This window comes from Scyliorhinus torazame, chromosome 30 (genome assembly GCF_047496885.1).
Source record: "Scyliorhinus torazame isolate Kashiwa2021f chromosome 30, sScyTor2.1, whole genome shotgun sequence".
In the NCBI taxonomy this organism is placed as follows: domain Eukaryota; kingdom Metazoa; phylum Chordata; class Chondrichthyes; order Carcharhiniformes; family Scyliorhinidae; genus Scyliorhinus; species Scyliorhinus torazame.
Window position 1 is genome coordinate 21,385,093 of NC_092736.1, and position 23,844 is coordinate 21,408,936.

At 52.4% G+C, this 23,844-nt stretch overlaps 1 protein-coding gene across 4 annotated transcripts in view; it reads left to right on the forward strand.

Annotated features, from left to right (window-relative positions):
• Positions 1-7,434: 7,434 nt before the first annotated feature.
• Positions 7,435-23,844, forward strand: part of neil1 (nei-like DNA glycosylase 1) — a 61,703-nt gene continuing 45,293 nt past the window's right edge. For 2 of the 4 annotated variants that reach the window (XM_072492935.1, XM_072492936.1), the window contains exons 1-2: positions 7,435-7,627; positions 18,096-18,581. In XM_072492935.1, the coding sequence (XP_072349036.1) occupies positions 18,109-18,581 (473 nt within the window). In that variant the 5' untranslated portion in view covers positions 7,435-7,627; positions 18,096-18,108. The remainder of the gene's footprint in view (positions 7,628-18,095; positions 18,582-23,844) is intronic. The other 2 variants (XM_072492937.1, XM_072492938.1) reach the window with 1 other exon arrangement.

The following is a 23,844-nucleotide window of genomic DNA, read 5'->3' on the forward strand; positions in this document are numbered from 1 at the left end:
CCAAGGTTGAGTGACCAAGTTGGCCTAGCAGATTGGAATTGGAACATTCCCCACTCACCACTCGGCTCGAACCGTGCCTGAGTCCACGCGGGTGGAAAGTCTCCCCTTGGCAGCAATGGTTGGTCAAGGATGTCGTCCCAACATGGTTGTTTGTTTGAGTGGGGAGTCCTTGATTTGCGATGTCCAGAATTTAACGGTTTCGCTTTGCGTCCGTGGGGACGCAGGTGCCGGGCAATGGAAGGTTCAGTTGATCTCTTTGAGTTAAATGGGGAGTTGGGACGTAGCTACAGCCTCTTTGTTGAATGAAGCGCGTCACATTTTGAGAACTTGACACTAATCGGGGAGCAGGGATAATTATTTCACTGCCGGGATTCTTTCATTTGACCTCTCGGTGGTTAATAACTTTGACCAAGCATCTTTGTCCATTTTTTGGCATTCGAGGCAAACCGGAGCCAATTGAATGATAAAACCTGTGAATCCAGGGCAGCGTCAGTCACTGCCATTTCCCAGGATGGAGCAGATTTGACCACCATTTGAAGTCTTTGTTCGATCTGGAAGGCCATGAAAAAAATTGAGGCCAAGCAAATTAATAAACTGGTATTTCCGAGGAGTCGGGGGTTGGTGGAGGGGGGGGGGGGGGGGGGGAGTTGTTTTTCAACATTGCTACATTGCTCCTTTGGTTTCGAAATGACCAATCTTTTAGACCAATTTTTTCTTTTTCGCTTGGGTCTTAGCAACGTTGCTAACGGGAGGAGGTTAGCCCAGAGGAGCGAGCCAATCCGCAAAGGTGGTTCTTCCCACACTTATTAAAGAATCTGGTGTCCTTCCCCATTTATAGCGGGTTACCATATTAAACCTTCAACCCTTACAATCTGGCTTCGTAAGCAGCTAAGGCTGAAGGCTCCGCAATCGCTAGGCCATGTTGGGTTGAAATGTCGCAAGTCAGGCTGGTATGGAAATTGGTGTCTCTCTCTCCCTTGTGCTGTAGGAGGGATGGCTTAGGGGGCTGCGGGGAATATCGGATATGGTGAAGCTTCAACTGCCTTTGCTCCGGCTGCTGTGAGAATATTTAACTCGGACCCCGGCCACAACAAAATGTTCCAGCTCTTTCTTTCACCTTGACAAGCGCGAAGGCCCAGCAGAATTCCTTTAAGCTTACACTCTCCAAAAAAATGAAATAAAAATCCAGCGGCCATCACGAGATTGGGCTTGCAACCATCTTGGGATTCACCCCCCAGGCGGGTAGTAAGTTTTACGATACACTGGGCCCTTGTCTTTGCCAAGTTCCTACTAACAAACCCGGGACAGCGGACGATAAGGGTCTGCATTACATCGTAAACAGAGGAGTCCGAAATGGCCATTATCGCCCCCTTTGAGTGGAGCTTGAAATCATTGGTGTGTGTGTGTGTGTGTCCCACTTCCCCAACGTCAAATCTAACGATGGCCTGGAGCAGGGACAATCGGAATCGGAGACTCTCGCGTGAATTTCACGAACAGGGCGGCTCGGGGTGATTTGTGCCTTGAGCTCGCGGTACAAACGGGATGTTGAGCAGTTTGTAACCTTACCTTGGCCCTCAACGTCAGAAATCTAAATGAGAATATCTTCTCCCGAACCAGTATGCGTGCTGTGGGTAATTGTTTACACGCATGTCGAATAAAGTTACAAAAAAAAAAGTGTCTCGGAAAAAGTTAAATTTAATTCAGTTTTGTAATCTGCTTCCTGCAGGAATCCGTGTGATGGTAAAGCAAAGCGATATTGTACCTTTTCTTCATCAGCGACAATAATTCAGTGTTGTGAAGTATTTTTTAATGAGCGTGGTGGTCACAGTTGAAGATCTTTGTGTACCTAATTTACCAGTAGGTTTATATGCTATGTACAGATATTCTTTTGGATTTAAGCATTAAGACAAAGATTTCTTTTGGATTTTTTGCACACATGCATGAAATAAGCACTGTCCAGCTAATTAATGGCAGTATTGCAAACTTATGAATTGTGAAAATAAAGTTAAGTTTAAGCATGAAGAACTGCTGTCGGCTGCCCCTCAATCCTGCTTCGCCATTTCCGAAGAACTTGGCTGATCCTTGCTCCCATCTGCATAACCCCCCCCCCCCCCCACATTTCTCCAATTGGTTCACGGTCTGTGGGCATCCTGCATTTATTGCCCAGCCCTAATTGCTGTGGATCTGGAGTCACATGTAGGCCAGACCGGGTAAGGACGGCAGATGGGGCTTTACAACAATCGACAATGGTGTTCACGGTTGTCATTAGACTTTTTAATTCCAAACAAATTTCAAAAAATGGCATGGGATTCGAATACAGGTTCCCAGAGTATGGCCCGACCAGAGTATTACCTAATCCAGCGCACTGCCACTGCGCCACTGCCTGGGTTACGGGGATAGGGAGGAGGAAACTTGGCCGCGAGGTTTGCTAGTGTCACACGGCAGGGTTTAAACTAGTATGGCGGGGGGGGGTGGGCACGGGAGCAATAGGTCAGAAGGTGAGAGCATTGAGGGAGAACTAGGGAATAGGGACAGTGTGGCTCTGAGGCAGAGCAGACAGGGAGAAGTTGCTGAACACAGCGGGTCTGGTGGCCTGAAGTGCATATGTTTTAATGCAAGAAGTATTACGGGTAAGGCAAATGAACTTAGAGCTTGGATTAGTACTTGGAACTGTGATGTTGCCATTACAGAGACCTGGTTGAGGGAAGGGCAGGATTGGCAGCTAAACGTTCCAGGATTTAGATGTTTCAGGCGGGATGGAGGGGGATGTAAAAGGGGTGGCGGAGTTGCGCTACTGGTTAGGGAGGATATCACAGCTGTACGACGGGAGGACACCGCAGAGGGCAGTGAGGCTATATGGGTAGAGATCAGGAATAAGAAGGGTGCAGTCACGATGTTGGGGGTTTACTACAGGCCTCCCAACAGCCGGCGGGACATAGAGGAGCAGATAGATAGACAGATTTTGGAAAAGAGTAAAAACAACAGGGTTGTGGTGATGGGAGACTTCAACTTCCCCAATATTGACTGGGACTCACTTAGTGCCAGGGGCTTAGTCGGGGCAGAGTTTGTAAGGAGCATCCAGGAGGGCCTCTTAAAACAATATGTAGACAGTCCAACTAGGGAAGGGGCGGTACTGGACCTGGTATTGGGGAATGAGCCCGGCCAGGTGGTAGAAGTTTCAGTAGGGGAGCATTTCGGGAACAGTGACCACAATTCAGTAAGTTTTAAAGTGCTGGTGGACAAGGATAAGAGTGGTCCTAGGATGAATGTGCTAAATTGGGGGAAGGCTAATTATAACAATATTAGGCGGGAACTGAAGATTGGGGGCGGATGTTTGAGGGCAAATCAACATCTGACATGTGGGAGGCTTTCAAGTGTCAGTTGAAAGGAATTCAGGACCGGCATGTTCCTGTGAGGAAGAAGGATAAATACGGCAATTTTCGGGAACCTTGGATAACGAGAGATATTGTAGGCCTCGTCAAAAAGAAAAAGGAGGCATTTGTCAGGGCTAAAAGGCTGGGAACAGACGAAGCCTGTGTGGAATATAAGGAAAGTAGGAAGGAACTTAAGCAAGGAGTCAGGAGGGCTGGAAGGGGCCACGAAAAGTCATTGGCAAATCGGGTTAAGGAAAATCCCAAGGCTTTTTACACGTACATAAAAAGCAAGAAGGTAGCCAGGGAAAGGGTTGGCCCACTGAAAGATAGGCAAGGGAATCTATGTGGAGCCAGAGGAAATGGGCGAGGGACTAAATGAATACTTTGCATCCGTATTCACCAAAGAGAAGGAATTGGTAGATGTTGAGTCTGGAGAACGGTGTGTAGATAGCCTGGGTCACATTGAGATCCAAAAAGACGAGGTGTTGGGTGTCTTCAAAAATATTAAGGTAGATAAGTCCCCAGGGCCTGATGGGATCTACCCCAGAATACGGAAGGAGGCTGGAGAGGAAATTGCTGAGGCCTTGACAGAAATCTTTGGATCCTCACTGTCTTCAGGTGATGTCCCGGAGGACTGGAGAATAGCCAATGTTGTTCTTCTGTTTAAGAAGGGTAGCAAGGATAATCCAGGGAACTACAGGCCGGTGAGCCTTACTTCAGTGGTAGGGAAATTACTGGAGAGAATTCTTCGAGACAGGATCTACTCCCATTTGGAAGCAAATGAACGTATTAGTGAGAGGCAGCATAGCTTTGTGAAGGGGGGGTCGTGTCTCACTAACTTGATAGAGTTTTTCGAGGAGGTCACAAAGATGATCGATGCAGGTAGGGCAGTGGATGTTGTCTATCTGGACTTCAGTAAAGCCTTTGACAAGGTCCCTCATGGTAGACTAGTACAAAAGGTGAAGCCACACGGGATCAGGGGTGAGCTGGCAAGATGGATACAGAACTGGCTAGGTCATAGAAGGCAGAGAGTAGCAATGGAAGGATGCTTTTCTAATTGGAGGGCTGTGACCAGTGGTGGTCCGCAGGGATCAGTGCTGGGACCTTTGCTGTTTGTAGTATATATAAATGATTTGGAGGAAAATGTAACTGGTCTGATTAGTAAGTTTGCAGACGACACAAAGGTTGGTGGAATTGCGGATAGCGATGAGGACTGTCAGAGGATACAGCAGGATTTAGATTGTTTGGAGACTTGGGCGGAGAGATGGCAGATTGAGTTTAATCCGGACAAATGTGAGGTAATGCATTTTGGAAGGTCTAATGCAGGTAGGGAATATACAGTGAATGGTAGAACCCTCAAGAGTATTGAAAGTCAGCGAGATCTCGGAGTACAGGTCCACAGGTCACTGAAAGGGGTAACACAGGTGGAGAAGGTAGTCAAGAAGGCATACGACATGCTTGCCTTCATTGGCCGGGGCATTGAGAATTGGCAAGTCATGTTGCAGCTGTATAGAACCTTAGTTAGGCCACACTTGGAGTATAGTGTTCAATTCTGGTCGCCACACTACCAGAAGGATGTGGAGGCTTTAGAGAGGGTGCAGAAGAGATTTACCAGAATGTTGCCTGGTATGGACGGCATTAGCTATGAGGAGCGGTTGAATAAACTCGGTTTGTTCTCACTGGAACGACGGAGGTTGAGGGGCGACCTGATAGAGGTCTACAAAATTATGAGGGGCATAGACAGAATGGATAGTCAGAGGCTTTTCCCCAGGGTAGAGGGGTCAATTACTAGGGGGCATAGGTTTAAGGTGCGAGGGGCAAGGTTTAGAGTAGATGTACGAGGCAAGTATTTTACGCAGAGGGTAGTGGGTGCCTGGAACTCGCTGCCGGAGGAGGTGGTGGAAGCAGGGACGATGACATTTAAGGGGCATCTTGACAAATACATGAATAGGATGGGAATAGAGGGATACGGACCCAGGAAGTGTGGAAGATTGTAGTTTAGTCGGGCATCATGGTTGGCACGGGCTTGGAGGGCCGAAGGGCCTGTTCCTGTGCTGTACATTTCTTTGTTCTTTGTTGAGGTGTGGGCTTAGGTAGGGTGCTCTTTCCAAGAGCCGGTGCAGACTTGATTGGCCAAAAAGCCTCCTTCTGCACTGTAAATTCTATGATTACGGCCTGATGATGTTTCTCCAAGGTCGCACATGGCAGCGTCTTGATGATTAATCTTCAATTCCTGGAGACTCCAGGCCAGTCCTTGGGACCCTTTAGAGTGCTAAAGGAGCATTAGAAGTATCGAGTTGTTCCCATTGGCCATGATCAATGAGTGGGGTTATGGGGATATATTTTGGAAATTAATTACAACATACAAAAGTTGTTCAGTGGATATTGTCTGTAGAATGGAATCCCTACAGTGTAGAAGGCCATTGAGTCCTCGCCAACGCTCCAAAAGAACATTAGACCGAGGCACACTCCCCCACCATATCCTCCAACCATGCGCATTGATCATGGTCAATCCACCTAACCTGCATATCTTTGGACAGCGGGAGGAAACCGGAGCACCGGGAGGAAACCCACGCAGACAAGGTACAAATTTTAATAATCTTTATTGCCACAAGTAGGCTTACATTAACACGGCAATGAAGTTGCTGTGAAAAATCCCCTGGTCGCCAAATTTCAACAGCGGTTCATGTGCACTGAGGGTGAATTCAGAACGGCCAAATTACCTAACAGCACGTCTTTCGGGATTTGTGGGAAGAAACCGGAGCACCCGGAGGAAACGCACACAGACACGGGGAGAACGTGCAGACTCCGCACAGACAGTGACCCAAGCCGGGAATCAAACCTGGAACCCTGGCGCTGTGAAGCAATGGTGCTAACCACTGTGCCACCCACTGAACAATGCCCCCAAATGCGGACTCCAAAATTCCAGGGGCTGGTTTAGCTCACTGGGCTAAATCGCTGGCTTTGAAAGCAGACCAAGGCAGGCCAGCAGCACGGTTCAATTCCCGTACCAGCTTCCCCGAAGGAATTGAACCCGCGCTGCTGCCTTGTTCTGCATTACAAACCAGCTGTTTAGCCCACTGTGCTAAAGCAGCCCTTAATGCCCGATGAGGGTGAGTTACTGAGTATTCCTAGTCTCTGAATTGCTTTTGTAGACACAGTGGGCGCGATTCTCCGAGGTCTGCGACGGAGATTCGATGCAACCGCGCCAAGCCGCCCTGACGCCGGCGCGCGATTCTCCGAGGTGCGGAGAATCGGCGCCATTTGCGCCGGCTCGTCGGGCGCTGGTCGCGGGCCGCCGATTCTCCGGCTCGAATGGGCCGAGCGGCCGCGCGGAAACGGCAGAGTCCCGCCGTCGCCGTCCACCCCTGGTCGCTGCCGGCGGGAACTCTGCGTGAAGGGTCGGGGGGGGGGGGGGCGGCCTGCGGGGCGTGGAAAAGTGCTCCTTCACCGGGGTGGGGTGGGGGCCTCCGCTGGCCCAATCGGTTGTCCCCACGCCTGTTTCGGGCCGTCGTAAAACGCGACGGCGTACACGACGGCGCGGACACTTAAGTCTCCATTTTGGAGAATCGTGCCCGGGATTTATATGGCTAGTCCAGTTCAATTTCTGATCAACGGTTACCCCCAGGACGTTGGTAGCAGGAGATTCAGTGATGGTAAAGTCATTGAATGTCAAGGGGTGATGATTAGATTCTCTCGCCACTCCTGTGAATTCTTATTGTCCCTCATTAGGGTTGCAGCCCTAATCATAGAATAATTAGCACCTCCATTCTATCTTTAAATATATAAATATTGTCCAGCTGTGGTTCAGACTGCAGATCTCCCCCCCCACCCTGAGTCGCGGCGCTTCATGTCCCCCTGCGAGATTTGAGCGCAAATGCGTGGCTGGCACTCCCGTGCATTACCGAGGGGACGCTGCACTGTCGGCGGTGCCATCTTTCAGTTCAGACATTAAACCGAGGCCCCCCCCCCCCCCCCCCTCTGTGAGATGTTGTTGGATTCTCTGTGAATATCAGTCAGTCGCTGGGAACTAATGTTTTTTGTGCAAGTGTTCCAGAGGACCACATTTCACAGCTGCACCAGAGGCCCAATGATGTGGAAATAACCAGTGCAACCTGATTTTGCTTTTAAAGCAGACGGCAGGGCAAGATTAAGCAGGCAGAGTTTCTGATCTTTGCAAGTGTCTAATTATTAACAAGGCCTGGGAACCGAAAGACAACAAAGAACACTTAGCACCCCGTCTCCCCTCTCAGGTAAATGATCCGATGTCATTATTTCGGAGAAAGAGCGTGCGAGCTATCCCGGTCCCTAATGTTTATGCTTCAATCAACAACACAGAAGCACGTTATCCGGTTGCGGTGACGTTGCTGTGTGTGGGATCTTGCTGTGTGCACATTGGCTGCTGCGTTTCCTCTAGCACAACAAGAGGGTAAACTTCAACAAGCACTTCACTGGCTTCGGGGTGTCCGCTGGTCATCAAAGGTGCTTGTCGTGTGGAGTTTTTTTTTTTGGTGCCAAGGGGTTAAGAGTTTTAGACGCAAAATTCTGGAGCTTCGTCGAGTGGGGAGGCACAGTGGTTGGCACCGTTGCTTCACGCCGCCAGGGTTCCGGGTTCGATTCCCAGCCTTGGGTCACGTTCTCCCCGTGTCTGCGTGGGTTTCCTCCGGGTGCTCCGGTTTCCTCCCACAAGTCCCGACAGACGTGCTTGTTAGGTGAATTGGACATTCTGAATTCTCCCTCCGTGTACCCGAACAGGCGCCAGGATGTGGCGACTCGGGGCTTTTCACAGTAACTTCATTGCAGTGTTAATGTAAGCCTACTTGTGACAATAAAAGGTTATTGTGTTATTATTATTCCTGGCTGCCCTCCACGTGGCTGATGCGTTGTCACTCGGCACCTGACTGCAGTGTATCAGTGAATCGGACGCCCTGATGTACATCATCATAAGAATTAGCTCTTGAAGAATAACATACAGGGCTAGGAGGAGGTCTTGTGGCGCCGTGGGTGGTGTCCCTGCATTCGAACCCGAAGCTCCCAGTTCGATTCCTACCCCAGGACCCGATGGCCAAGGAAGGTATGTTCGTAACGCGGCCCAACAGGTTGGGCGTCAACCTGCAAAGTCCTTCCAATACATGCAGTACAATGTGGATAAATGTGAAGTTATCCACGTTGGACAGAATGTTGATCGCTTGGGAAATGCTGCACACCAGTCGCTGAAAGCAAGCTTGCTGGCGCAGCAGGCAGTTAGGAAGGCAAATGGTAGGTGGGCCTTCATCGCAAGAGGACTTGAGTACAGGAGCAAAGATGTCTTACTGCAGCTGCAGTAAGGGCCTTGGTGAGACCACATCTGGTGCACTGCGTGCAGTTTTGGTCTCCTTATCTGAGAAAGGATATACTTGCCATCGAGAGAGTGCAGTGAAGGTTCACCAGACTGATTCCTGGGCTGGCAGGGCTGTCGTATGAGGAGAGATTGCGTCGGCTACGCCTGTATTCACCAGAGTTTAGAAAAATGAGAGTGATCTCATTTGGACAGCACGGCAGCATTGTGGATAGCACAATTGCTTCACAGCGCCAGGGTCCTGGGTTCGATTCCCGGCTTGGGTCACTGTCTGTGCGGAGTCTGCACATCCTCCCCGGGCGCTCCGGTTTCCTCCCACAGTCCAAAGATGTGCAGGTTAGGTGGATTGGCCATGCTAAAATTGCCCTTAAGTGTTGGGTGGGGTTACTGGGTTATGGGGATAGGGTGTAGGTGTTGACCTTGGGTAGGGTGCTCTTTCCAGGAGCCGGTGCAGACTCGATGGGCCGAATGGCCTCCTTCTGCACTGTAAATTCTATGAAATTCTATGAAATCTTGTAGGAAAGTATAAGATTCGGACAGGGACGGACAAACTGGATTCAGGGATGACGTTTCCTCTGTCCGGGCAGGGGGAGGGGGGACGAGAACAAGGGGGGGGGGACTAGAATAAGGGGACCACAGACTCTGAATACGGGTCGGACACTTCGGACCGAGATGAGAAGAAAACTCTTCACTCAGAGGGTGGTGAACATGTGGAATTCTCTAGAAGGCTGCAGAGGGTTAAGGGGAGATTGGGGATGAGAAAAATATCAGCCATGATTGAATGGCGGAGCAGACTCGAATGGTCTCCCAAAAGAAAAAGGGAAATAAGAATACTGGCCCTGTAGTGACACCTATTTTCTATGTGTCTATGCCAGTGGCAGGTAGGAAGAGCAGGGGGAGGAGGAAAGTGGGGGGAGATTCCTGGCTCAGCCATGAGGGTTGGGATGTCTACCATCACGGCTCAACATCACAGCATCTCACACTCTGTGAGTGAACTGGAACAGTGCAAACCTCACCTCCTTCTCCTTCCCTATCTCCTCCACCTTTCTCCGTCCTCCTCCCCTTTCTCCTCACTCTCACCCTTTCCGCAGAGGCGAAGCCTGCTCCTTTAAGGCTGACGTCAGTGCAATAGAAAGACGACAGCTGCCAGGTCCCTGCATTGAAGAGGGTGAGGAAGTTGAAAGCCACATTCGAACAGAGGCAAGAGCACTGATTATCTCGCCTCTGGGGTTTGTGCAGAACGAAACGTCCCATCGCATTGCAAAGTCTAATTGTAGCAGTCTTTTTCACTCTTTCCTCTGTGTGTGTCTGTGCTTTATCCCACGTCTTCCTTGTTGCAAAGCCTGTGCATCTTTCATTGGGAGATCCCAATGCTGTTTTGCACCGGGGTTTGCTCAGGAGTTAGACCCGACAATAAATCTCCCTGTGTGAGCTGCACAAGCTGCCGCTGAGCTGCAAATGTTGGGGATTCTCACCCGGGAGCCCCAATCTCCTGTTTCCCCCTCCCCTTTACTGCGAGGCTGCACTCACCACCCAACCTGGAGCCAGAGAGAAGCAATGCATGTTTATTCCACATTCTGCAGCCGATTCATTTTGTATAAATGCACCTGGATGCATTAAGCAGATCATTAATATTAAGATGTTGATGATTTTATGATATAATTATCAGGTGTCACCGAATCTCTGCAGTACAGGAAGAGGCCATTCGGCCCCTCCAGTCTGCACCGACCCTCCGAAAGAGTACCCTACCCAGGCCCACTCCATCACCCCATAACCCCACCTAACAATTGTGCACTAAGGGGCAATTCATCACGACCAGTCCTGCACATCTTTGGACTGTGGGAGGAACCCGGAGCACCCGGAGGAAACCCACGCAGGCACGGGGAGAGCGTGCAGACTCCGCGCAGACAGTGACCCGAGGCGGGAGTCGAACCCGTGTCTCTGGAGCTGTGAGGCAGCAGTGCTAACCACCGTGCCGCCTGCATGAGATAAAATCTGGCCCCAGGAAATTTGAGCACAGTATTAAGGGTGACTGTTGGAGGTGCCTCCATTTAGGTGAGGTTTTAAACTGAGGTCCTGCCCATTCAGTCAACTGGGCGTAAATGATCGCACCATTTGAAGGAGAGCCACGACACTCTCCCCAGTTGCCCCTGGCTGATACGTAACTCTGCTGTGACATGCATGAAACAGACTGCTGACACACAAACATGCGAATTAGGAGCAGGAGTCGGCCTCTCGAATCTATCCAGCTCTGCCGTAAAAATACCCAAAGACCCTGCTTCCCCTGCCTTTTGGGGAAGAGAGAGTTCCAGAGACTCACAGCACCTCAGAGAAAAAGTTCTCCTAATTTCCATCTTAAATGAGTGACCCCTTATTTTTAAGCAGTGACCCCCTAGTTCTAGATGCTCCCACAGGAAACAACATTCTCCCTGTCGGTACACCACAGAACCCTTCATCAAGCCACCTCTAACTCTTCCAAACTCTAGTGAATACAAGCCGAACCTCTCCAACCTTTACGTACTTCCTTACTTAAAAAAAGAGATAGGTACTGCACAGTGTACTCTAGAATGCAGTAGACAGTAGTCTAGAATACAGTACACAGTACTCTAAAATACAGCACTCAATACTGTAGAATACAGTGCTCTGGAATACTGCACACAACACTCTAGAATACAGTACTCTAAGATGCAGTACACAGTACTCTAGAATACGGCATACAGTACTTTGGAATGCAGTACACCGTACTCTAGAATACAGTACCCAGTACTGTAGAATGCAGTACACAGTACTCTAGAATACAGTACACAGTACTGTAGAATGCAGTACACAGTACTCTAGAATACAGCACTCAGTACCCTAGAATACAGTGCACAGTACTCTAGAATACAGCACTCAGTACTCTAGAATACAGTACACATACTCTAGAATATAGCATGCAGTACTCTAGAATACAGTACACAGTACTCTAGAATGCAGTACACAATACTCTAGAAAGTAGTACACGGTACTCTAGCATACAGCACTCGGTATTCTAGAATATACTGCTCTAGAACACAGTGCTCGGGAATACTGCACACGGCACCCCTGAATACAGTACGCAGCACTCTGGAATACGGCATACAGTACTTTGGAATGCAGTACACAGTACTCTAGAATACAATAACAGTACTCTAGAATGCAGTACGAGTACTCTAGAATACAGCATACAGGACTTTAGAATGCTGTACACAGTACTTACTCTGTAGTCTCATCAAAGCCCCCGTATAACTGAGTATCAGCCTGTACTTTCTGTTTTTTCCCCCACATTGAACAGACTATCTGGTCGTTGTCACGTTGCTGGTTGTGAGAGCTTGCTGTGCACAAATTGGCTGCCACACTCCCAATAGTAATTCAGTGGCTGTGCTTCACAAAGCAGTTCGTTGGCTGTAAAGCACTTTGGGATGTTCTGCGGTTATGAAAGGTGCTATGTTTAGCTGGTTTAGCACAGGGCTAATTCGCTGGCTTTGAAAGCAGACCAAGGCAGGCCAGCAGCACGGTTCAATTCCCGTGCCAGCCACCCCGAACAGGCGCCGGAATGTGGCGACTAGGGGCTTTTCACAGTAACTTCATTGAAGCCTACTTGTGACAATAAGCGATTTTAATTTCATTTAATTTTTCATGTAAATGCAGGCCTTTGTTTATTGGTGTTTATTTTCAACTTGGACCGCAAACTTCAGTTGTGAATTAACCACCAGTTATAAAAACTGTCCAATTTAAATTTCCCCAGGTGTTTTTTCCTATGTGGGAAAAGCGGCAGGGGTCGTTGGGGGGGGGGGGGGGGGGGGTGCTGCATGCACCCAGTGACTGCACTGTGAAACACCCTGCTATTTCATCTCTATTCTGTGTAATAATTACTTGCGTTTATATTGAACCGTTAAGTATTGCCTGAGCTTTAACTTCTGATGGTGTCCGTTTTTAATTATAGAATCCCTACAGTGCAGAAGGAGGCCATTTGGCCCATCGAGTCTACACCGACCCTCTGAAAGAGCTTCGTACCCAGGCCCATCCCCCCTATCCTATCCCCGTAACCCCTTAACCACACCTAACCGGCACATCTTTGGATACTAAGGGGCGATTTAACATGGCCAATCCACCCTACCTGCACATATTTTGACTCTGGAAGGAAACCGGAGGAAACCCATGCAGACACCAGGAGAAAGCGCAGACACCACACAGACAGTCACCTGAGGCTGGAATCGAACACGGGTCCCTGTCGCTGTGAGGCAGCAGTGCTAACCGCTGTGCCACCGCTCAGACAATACATAATTGCTTGCCGCTGTGGGATCCCTGCTACTGCATGGGGTGCAGTATTTTGCTGTGCCTGTGATATATTGTGACGTTAAACGGGCGGTATTGCATGCACCCTCCCTGCGTAATCACAGAGCGACACAGAGTATGTTCACATAAAGCCTTCAATTGTCATCCAATCTCGCTTCTGCAGTTATTGATCGAGCATCAATTTATTGCACTAGATGTTTCCCCCAGCAGCGCAGGTACAGAATGCGGCTGCTAGGGAGACACAGACTCTTATACTCCGCCTTACTGGGCGGAACCAGCACGCAGGCTTCACCAATGATCTTCATGCCTCAGGTACCTCCCACACCAATGGTCTTACAGCCTCAACCTAGGTACCATAACACCCCTAATAGAGACTACCACACACTTTAAGCGAGGCATTCAAAAACTGCATGTTTTTGACAGAGGATTGGCAAACAGATAGCCACTTTCAAAAGGGTCTTGGATTGTTGCAGTAAAGGGCAAAATTGGAGGGTTATGTGGGGAGAGTGAAGGAGTGGGACTCACTGACTAAGAGGCAGTAAAGGTGTGAAGGGCTGAACAGCCTCCAGCTGTGCTGTAGGATTTCATTATCGGTACCGCGGGCTGGGAAACATGCCTGTGGTCACTGAATTGTTACTGGGCAGAAGGAGACCATTCGGCTCATGGTGTCTGCACCAGCTCTCCAAACGAGCATCATGACGTAGTGCCTTCCCCCTTTTCCCCTTCTCATCGCTGGAACCATTCCTGTAAACCTCTTCTGCGCGTCCTCCGACGCGTTCACATCTGGCAGCACAGTGGTTAGCACTGTGGCTTCACAGCGCCAGGGCCCCAGGTTCGATTCCCGGCTTTGGGTCACCGTCTGTGCGGAGTCTGCCCGTTCTCCCCGTGCCTGCGTGGGTTTCCTCCGGGGGCGCTCCGGTTCCCTCCCACAAATCCCCAAAGACGTGCTTGTGAGGTGAATTGGACATTCTGAATTCTCCCTCAGTGTATCCGAACAGGCGACGAGCGAATTTTCACAGTAACTTAATTGCAGTGTTAATGTAAGCCTACTTGTGACACTAATAAAGATGATTATTATAGCGTGGCGCCCAGAACGGAACAGTATTCCAGCTGAGGTCTAACTGGTGTCTTGTCGAAGCCCTGCATCAGCTCCCTGCTCTGGTGCTGTGTACCCCAACTAATAAATCCCGGGAGACTGGTTTCTGGAATGTTCCAGCCAGCCAGCAAGACTGGCAGTGTAGATTTGTAAACTCCACTGGCACTGAACATTCCCGCACAAAGCGCTCACCTGTGCAGCCTGTTCCAAAATAGGTTTGCGCGTAGTTTCCGAATGAGAAATATGGAGCTGCGGTGACGAGGTGTAACATATCCATTGAAAATCTAATCATCTTTGGAGGAAACGCAGACTCCTGTGACATGCGGTAAATGGTGTGAATTGTATGGGGAGTCCAGCGTGGAAGAGGCTTCAACCTCCTCTTAATTATGCGCCATTCTTTGTAAAATCCAGGAAGTTTTCATTTTGATTCACTTCACTTCTTTGAGTGCTGATTTTAGGGGTAACGTGATGACATGGGACACGTAACATCTTAACAAATATATTCGATGTATGTACACACTGTGATGAACGGTTACTGTATTACTGTACCCTTATCATCATGTAAGGTGATGTCCCCTTTAAGACCGGGCTTGGAACCCTGGGGAACTCCGCCTCCGGCTCCGCCCACCTGGGACATGTCATCATGTTACCCCTAAAATTGTATATAAGGCGCCCTTGCAGGCGGCACCCAGTTAGCACCCGTCTCGGCACCAGGCTAGTTCTTAGCTTATTAAAGCCTTCTTTACCGTTTACTCTCTAGCGTCGTTATTGAGGGTACCACACACACCAAGCTCATCTGTTGAAACTCTCATTCATACCTGAATGCGAGCATACAAATTGGCACGGTAGCATAATGGGTAGCACGGTTGCTTCACAGCGCCAGGTTCGATTCCCGGCTTGGGTTACTGTCTGTGCGGAGTCTGCACGTTCTCCCCGTGTCTGCGTGGGTTTCCTCCGGGTGCTCCGGTTTCCTCCCACAAGTCCCGAAAGATGTGCTGTTAGGTAATTTGGACATTCTGAATTCTCCCTCCGTGTACCCGAACAGGCACAGGAGTGTGATGACCAGGGGCTTTTCACAGTAACTTCATTGCAGTGTTAATGTAAGCCTACTTGTGACAATAATAAAGATTATTAAAAGCAGGCCGTTTGATCCATCAAGCCTGCTCCGTCAATTAATGAGATTATGTCTGATCTGGTTGTGACCTCAATTTCATGCCCCCCCCCCCCCAAAGAACCATTGACTCCCTTGTAAATCAAGAATCTTGCCCACCTCTGCCTTAATACTATTCTTGACCCTGCCTCTACCGCTCTCTGGGTCCTATCCTGACATAATGACGGTGGCACCATGGTTAGCACTGCTGCCTCGCAGCGCCAGCGACCTAGGTTCAATTCCGGCCTCGGGTGACTGTGTGGAGTTTGCATGTTCGCCCCCGTGTCTGCGTGGGTTTCCTCCGGGTGCTCCCGTTTCCTCCCACAGTCCAAAGATGTGCAGGCTAGCTGGATTGACCATGATAAGTTGCCCTTTAGTGTCTAAAAGGTAGGTGAGGTCATGGGGTAATGGGGATAGGGTGGGAGGGATTGGGCCTAGGTAGGGTGCTTTTTCGGAGGATCGGTTCAGACTAGATGGGCCGAATGGCCCCCTCCTGCACTGTGGGGATTCTGTAAATGACCAAGTCCCATCCACTCAATGCTCCATTCACCCATACCCCCCCCCCCCCCCCCCCCCACACACACACATACGGCAATACCCCATGCTTGCTGACTGATATTGGACCCCGGTTAAGCACTACCTCCGTCATCACGATGAGGCAAATAGACGAGAAACTCCGTTGACTCAGTGAGATACGTTCTGTGTTGTTGGACGTTGGGTTGAGTTGATAGTTTTCCCCAGGACTGTGCTGACTAATGTTGCCGGAATTTTCTTTCAAACTGCAAGACATGGATGGGGGTCCATATCGCCAAAATGAAGCCCCAAAACATGTGGTGCAAGAAGGAGGATTTTTTGTGACGACCATGAAGCACAGTGGTTAGCACTGTTGCTTCACAGCTCCAGGGTCCCAGGTTCGATTCCCCGCTTGGGTCACTGTCTGTGCGGAGTCTGCACGTTCTCCCCGTGTCTGCGTGGGTTTCCTCCGGGCGCTCCGGTTTCCTCCCGCAAGTCCCGAAAGACGTGCTGTTGGGTGAATTGGACATTCTGAATTCTCCCTCAGTGTACCCGAACAGGCGCCGGAGTGTGGCGACGAGGGGATTTTCACAGTAACTTCATTGCAGTGTTAATGTAAGCCTACTTGTGACAATAAAGATTATCATTATTATTAAGAGAATTTGTTTTAGATGAGTTTAGTCCAGAGAAGTTTTAGTACAGAGAGCAAAGATTCCATCCGCCAGATTCTTAAAGATGGGCTTTGCAATCATTGGAAAGGCCTTGTATTGGTATTTATCAGCGTGCTGCAATAATATTTAAAATAGGAATTCGAATCATATAAATTGAGGAACATCAATTGGCCTTTTAGCTAAATTCAAGCCCAAACTGAGAGGCGACGCCTTTTCTGGCCAGCTTGGGCCTTGTATATCCCTCTTATGGAGATCATGAATTGGGTTCAATTTGAATTGGTTGTTGGAGCGAGCAGTGAGATGGATTAAGGTTTGCCCTGTCTACTCTGCGCATTGGCTTTGTAACTTCAGGAATGGGATAAAAAAATGTTTTTAAAATATATAACTTGAGGAACAGGAGGCGCCCGATCTGCTCGTGCGGTCTGTCGAGCCATTTAATCAAATTGGGGCTCAACGCCGTGGGGGCGATTCTCCAATATTGGGCCCAAGTGTTCGCGCCGCCGTGAACGCCGTCGCGTTTCACGACGGCGCGAACCGGGCCCGGGTATGACCGATTCTGGCCCCCACAGGGGGCCAGCACGGCGCTGGAGCGGTTCACACCAGAAAGTAAGCCCGGGGTGGGGGGGGGGGGGGAGAGGCTGGCCTGCCGATCGGTGTGCCCCGATCGCGGGCCATGCCCCATCGGAGGTCCCTCCAGGTGAAGGTACCCCCCTACCCCCCACAGGCCGCCCCCAACTGTTCGCGCAGAGTTCCCGCCGGCAGCGACCAGGGGTGAATGGCGCTGGCGGGATTCTGTCGTACCCGCGCGGCCCCGCCGATTCCAGTGGCCGGCCCCGCGGCAAACGCGCCGGCGCAAATGGCACCGATTCCCCGCACCTCGGAGAATCGCGCGCCGGCGTCGTGGCGCGGTTGTGCCGATTCTCCGGCCTGGCGGGGGGCTCGGAGAATCGCCCCCCCCGTATCTCCGTCTCCAGTGTTGCGATTGGCTAACTAAAGTTTGCCTATCCCCGTCTCGCAATCTCCAGTTGTCTCAACTTTTACAGCCCGTAAGGAGCAAGGATTTCCATATCGCTGCAATTCTATCATGCGGGCCCAGTGCTTTAGGATTCCTCCCCCACATGACCTAACTCTAACTCTAATTTCCAGATCGTAGAAAGAAAAAAAAGACTTGCAATCACATAGTCGCCTTTCACAGTCGGCAGACATCTCAAAGCACCTTATGGCCAACGTGTTACATTTTTTGAAGTGCGGGCACCGCCGTAGTGGTAACGTGGCAGCTAGTCTGTGCACAGCAAGATCCCACAGGCAGTTTCGGAATGAGGGCTCTCTTATTTAAGACAGAAATGAGGAGGAATTTCTTCTCTCAAAGGGTCGCGAATCTTCGGCATTCCCTACTCCGGAGAGCAGTGGCGACTGGGCACTGAAAATATCGAGGACTGAGTTAGACAGATTATTGATCTGCGAGGGAATCCAGGGTAAATGGGAGGATGATGGGGGCGTGAGGTCGCAATCAGTCATTGTCTTCATCCATACTCTCCATTGATGAAGGGAGAGCTTCTTTGAGATTACTTTTCCACCTGCCCCCCCAGTCCATTGTCTCCTGCCCTGATCACTGTGTTGTGATTGATATTTCTAGATTGGACTTCAAAATGCCTGAAGGACCCGAGCTGCACTTGGCCAGCAGATTTGTTAACCGGGTCTGCAGCGGCACAGTGTTCGCAGGGCAAGTGGAAAAATCCGCGGTGAGCAAAAACTGCGAGGTGCCCTTCAAGTGCGACGCCTACCTCATCTCCGCCGTGTCGAGAGGGAAGGAGGTCAAGCTGACCCTTACCCCCATCAAGGAGGAGGATGGGAAGGAGGACATGAAGCCAACCGCGACGGAGGACGAGGACAGATTGCCGGCGCCAATGGATGTAACCTTCCGCTTCGGAATGTCCGGGTCCTTCAAGCTGACCAACGAGGACGAGGTCCCGAAACACGCTCACCTCAAGTTCTTCACCAAAGGGAAGCCCACGCAGGTGTTGTGCTTTGTTGACCCGAGGCGATTTGGGAGTTGGGAGGTCAATGGTACCTGGCAGTCGGACAGAGGGCCGTGTGTGCTGCTCGAATATGAGAAGTTCAGGTATAAGTGTCCTTCTTTTCCCAGTGAGATCCTAGCTTCTCCGGCTGGGCGAGTGTGTGTTGTGTGTGGGTGTGTCTGGGAGGACTGGTGTGTGTTGTGTGTGTTTTTGTGTTGCTATCCAATGACACTCTACCTGTAAGTTGCTGTTTGTATTGCTTGTATTGCCATTGCCATGGAGTTCTCATGCACAGATGGAGGCCATTTGGCCCATCGAGTCCATGCTGGATGTCTGTAGAGCAATCCAGTCAGCCCCATTCACCCGCTCTAGCCCCACAGCACTGGAGCTTTATTTTCCTCAAGTATCCATCCAACGCCCCTTCCAAGTGCTTCATCATCTCCTCTCCCACCATCCTCGCAGACAGTGAGTTCCAGGTCATTTAGCCCCCCCGCTGCATCAAAAACTTCTTCCCCTCATCTTTTGCCCCAAACTAAAATCTGTGTCCCTTAATCCCTGTTCATTGCTGTCCGGGGGGTACCCTTTTAATGTCACGATGCAGGGTCATTATTGACAAACAATCTCTCTGGCAGATTTGAGACTAAGTTTTTAACTTTTTATTCAATTGCGGGATGAGGGCATCGCTGACCAGGCCCAGCATTCATTGCCCATCCCTAATTGCCCCTCCAGGAGGTGGTGGTGAGCTGCCTTTGTGGACCATTGTAGTCCGTGTGGTGTAGATACACCCGCGATGCTGTTATAATTAGTGTATTTATTTTTCTTTACTTTTCCCTTCGAGCGGGATTCCCACCAGCGGGATCTTCCGGTCCTGCCGAAGCCCCCCCCCCCCCCCCCCCCCCCGCACTGTGGCAGGCTCCCCGGCATTAGAACGGACGAGCCATCCAAAGCTACCACAGACTGCAGCAGGACCAGAAGGTCCCGCCTGGCGATCAATCGGGAGCCACCTGTCGGAAATGTTTATAAATATATTACATGTCCATTGCAGTAATGTTATTAAAAGAACTTGGGTTAAGGTATCCAGATTATGGGCGCGATTCTCCGCTCCCGGAACTAAGCGCCCACGGCGTCGAGGTTCACGACGGCGCGAAACGGCCCCGATCTCGACCGATTCAGGGCCCCAAAATGGGCTAGGATCGGGGCCGCGAGAAACTCGGGGGGGGGGGGGGGGCGTGTCGCGAAAGCAGCGTCGTCACCGCGCGACGGCCGAATGACGCGGCGCTGCGCCTCAAATGGCCCGACCCGCGCACGGAAGGACCCGGAGTAGTTGAAGGGGTAGAAATGGTTGAGCCCCGACGAGCCGCACCGAGGTTCCGGGACACGGACCTGGACACCCTGCTGGATGAGGTGGAGCACAGAAGGGCCACCCGCTGCCCAAGACGTGGGCACCGCCAGCCATCCAGCGCGGTGAGGCGCGGTTGGCGTGCTCACAACCAGCGTGAGCGTATGAGAACCGGAGAGGGTTCCCCTGTGCTGCACCCCCTAAATGTCCATGAGCAGAGGGGCCCTGTACCTCGCTGGGGGATCCACCACCCGGGAGGTCGCGTCATGCCAGCTCGGAGGCGCAGAAGCAAGTGAGACAACCCTGCATGTCCTCAACCCCCCCCCCCCCCAAAAACCCGTCATCGCCCCCCTCACACTTTGCCTGCAACCTCGATCCCCTCCCCCCTTAGGGGCTGGTTTAGCACAGGGCTAAAGCGCTGGCTTTGAAAGCAGACCAAGGCAGGCCAGCAGCACGGTTCATTTCCCGTACCAGCCTCCCCGAACAGGCGCCGGAATGTGGCGACTAGGGGCTTTTCACAGTAACTTCATTGAAGCCTACTTGTGACAAGCGATTTTCATTTCATTTCACACTCATGCCACTGCACCCTCGCTCCCGTCGCCCCCCTCACACTGTGCCCCCACCACCACCATACACCCAGCCCACCGTGTCTAACGAACCCCGTATCTTTATGTTCCCCAGGGCCAGCCGCCGAAGGTTCAGGGCCAAGAGACAGCCGACCATCTCCAACGACAAGTACACCCAGGGACGCACGCCAGAGGGTGGCAGTCGGTCCATCAGGAGGGTCATCCTCTCGGTATGGGACGCTGGACGGGGACGCTCAGACCACAGACAGAGACAATACTGAGGGGCACAGAGCAGACAGTGATGAAGACGCACACATCACGGCCACACACCCCGTGGATTCAGCTGGAGGTCACCACGACATGGCCCACATGCAGCTTGCGCCGGGCCATGAGGGGGACCAGTACACACCAGGCTTCCAAACGGACGATGACCTCGCGCTTGCGGCACTGCTGTCTCCCACACCATCCACCATCTCAGAGACACTCACCTCGGTTGGGCATATAAGTGATGAGACTCCCGGGTCACGGTCTGGTGCGCACCCCACAGCCGAGCCAGTACAGCAGGTGGAGTTTGGAGCAGCCGAGGGGCTGGACGGTCGGAGGACAGCCCAGGCCCAGCAAACAGCTGCCGACCAGGCGGTTCCCGGGTTCCTGGATGTCCTTGACCCACCCGGACAACCGATGCATGTGGACACCGAGGGACTGAATAACGGGATGAGGGCCATCTTCCAGGACCTGCACACCAGGAGTCCATCCGTGTTCAGGAGCAGGGAGTGATGCCGCTCATCGCAGTCACCCAGGCCGACATCACACGGGTGGCGTCCGCGGTGGAGGCAATGGGTGAAACGGTTTTGGCCATGGGTCAGGTTCTGCAAGGCATTGGGCTTCACGTGCACGCGTCATCCATGGCCCCTGAGAGGGCTGCCGTCTCACAGGTAGCCATGCACCAGAGCCAACACGACATTGCCGCCGCTTTCCGGGCCCTGGCCGAGTCTCACCATGCCATGGCCCGGTCCCAGCAGGCGATGGCACAGTCCCAGCAGTCAGTCGCGGAGAGCATTGACCGTCTGGCGCACGTGATGGATGGCGTCGCGCACTCACAGGTTGAGATAGCACAGTCCCTGGCAGGAATGTCGCACTACTTGGGCACCGTCTCGGCGAACATTCGGACCGTGGTCGATCCCGCTGCAGGCCTCCAGGGCTGGCAGCGCCAGGTGTCGGTGGTGCGACGGGGCATGTCTCCGATCGCATCTCAGTCCCACAGTGAGGCCCAGGGGCCACCAGGCTCCCTGAGGGAGGAGGAGGTTCTGGGGCCCATCCCGGTAGCTCCAGCAAGGGACGTCTCGGAACACTTGGCCTCCCCCCCCCCCCCCCCGTTCCGTCCTTGGCGCATCTGGTGGGCAGCGGGCAGGTCAGGGTGGCACAACGTCATCCAGCACGCCAGCCGACCAGCCTGGCCCATCGAAGCCGGGCCGCCCCAGGAAATGCGTGCCGACGGGGAGCCATGTCGAAGGGCGTGAATCTCAGCAGTCCGCCTCCACTCCTGCTGTGCCATCTGGGAACACACCTAGACGTAGTGGTAGGGCCCGTAAGGCCAAGACATTAGGCACATAAGAAGTTGGCACGGGTGCAGGGCACAGTTTAGTTGTAGGGGGTAAGGCATCTCTGTTAATCACACAAATAAACTCACTGTTGAATTTGATTGTCAGACTCTGTGCTATGTCCGGTGCCAGGGGACTCTGAGGGTGCCCGAGTGGGTTAGTGGTATACGAGCGGTTCAAGGTCTGTTCCGGAGGTGCTGACCCTTTCCCCATGCCTCCCATAATCGGACACCGTTGTCCTCGGCACACCGACGCCAGCCACCCCACGGGCATGTGGTGAAATATCTGTCACGACGGCTCTGACCACCGGAGTGCATGGTTCAGCTATAGCCATGAGTCAGACCTCGGCTGGCGAATCTGAGCACACAGCTCATCGCAGAGCGGGCTGTCATCATTCACCATGGCACTGTTCACACCCGCTTACCCAGTCATCACTGTTGTGCAAACCCGTAGTGCCGCAGTGGTAAAGTGATGTGGAATTGGTGCCGTGAACGCGGTGGGGGGGTGGGTGCTGTGTGGTGCCCGTGTGCAGGACTGATGATGCAAGTGGCAGTGTTCAGCGAATCCCACCCCCACGGTGCGTGACCCGTGCGGCCACCAACGCGTCGCGTGCCCGCTGTCCGCGGCGGTGCCGTCGTGCAGCCTCCTGGACGTAACCAGCACCCGAGCCGTGTCTGTGTCCTGCGCCCGTCCCCCCACCCTGATGCGCCCCATCATCCTCCTCCTCCGCATCCTCCTCTTCCCCATCCCCCTCGTTTGCGTCAGCGTCGGTGTCGTCGGGTCCTCCCTCCGACTCCTCCACCGGGGCATCTCCCCTCTGCATGGCAATGTTGTGCAGCGCACAGCAGACCACAACCATGCGACCGACCCTGTCGGGCCGGTACTGCAGGGCCCCTCCGGAGCGGTCCAGGCATCTGAAGCGCATCTTCAGCAGCCCGAAGCACCGCTCCACCACACCCCTGGTTGCTGCATGGGCCTCGTTGTATAGGCTCTCCGCGTTGGTGTGAGGCCTCCGTATTGGCGTCAGCAGCCATGACCTCAATGGATAGCCCTTGTCGCCCAGCAACCAGCCCCTCAGCCGGTGGGGGGCATCCATTGAACATTGCGGGGATGAACGACTGTGCCAGAATGTAGGCGTCATGCACACTCCCGGGGTACTTTGCACACACGTGCATGGTCTTCATGTGGGGGTCGCACACCACCTGAATGTTCATGGAGTACGCGCCCTTTCTATTCATGAACACGTCCCTGTTGTCTGCAGGCGGGCGCATGGGGACGTGCACATCGATGACACCCTGGCCCATCGGTAACCCGGCCACCTTGGCGAATCCACGTGCCCGTGCTTCCTGATGTCTTCGGTCATCGGGGAATTTTATGTACTTGTCCGCGATGGTGTACAAGGCGTCGGTCACGGCCCTGATGCACCTGTGGACCGATACCTGTGATATCCCGGATAGGTCCCTGCTCGGCGCCTGGAAGGAACCGATCGCATAAAAGTTTAGGGCCACCGTCACCTTAACGGAGACTGGTATCGCGTGTCCTCCACCAGTTCCAAGAGGTGGCATATATGTGCGACCGTCTCCCTGCTGAACCGTAGTCTCCTCCTGCATGTGATGTCCGTTAGGGTCTCGAACGACATTCTGTCCGGTACACCCTCGGCCTGTGGCGCCCTGGCACCACCATCAGTGGATCCTCCTCCTCCTCATCCTCCTCCCCCCCCCCCAGCACTTCCTCTGCATTCCCCGCCGTCGGGTGGTCAATGTTCCCCTCGGCATCCCCCTGTACATTCGGTTCCTGAGCTCCTGCGGTCTGCGCGGCGACGACGGGCCACTCCGCGGCCATCCCCTCTGCTGCACCGGCG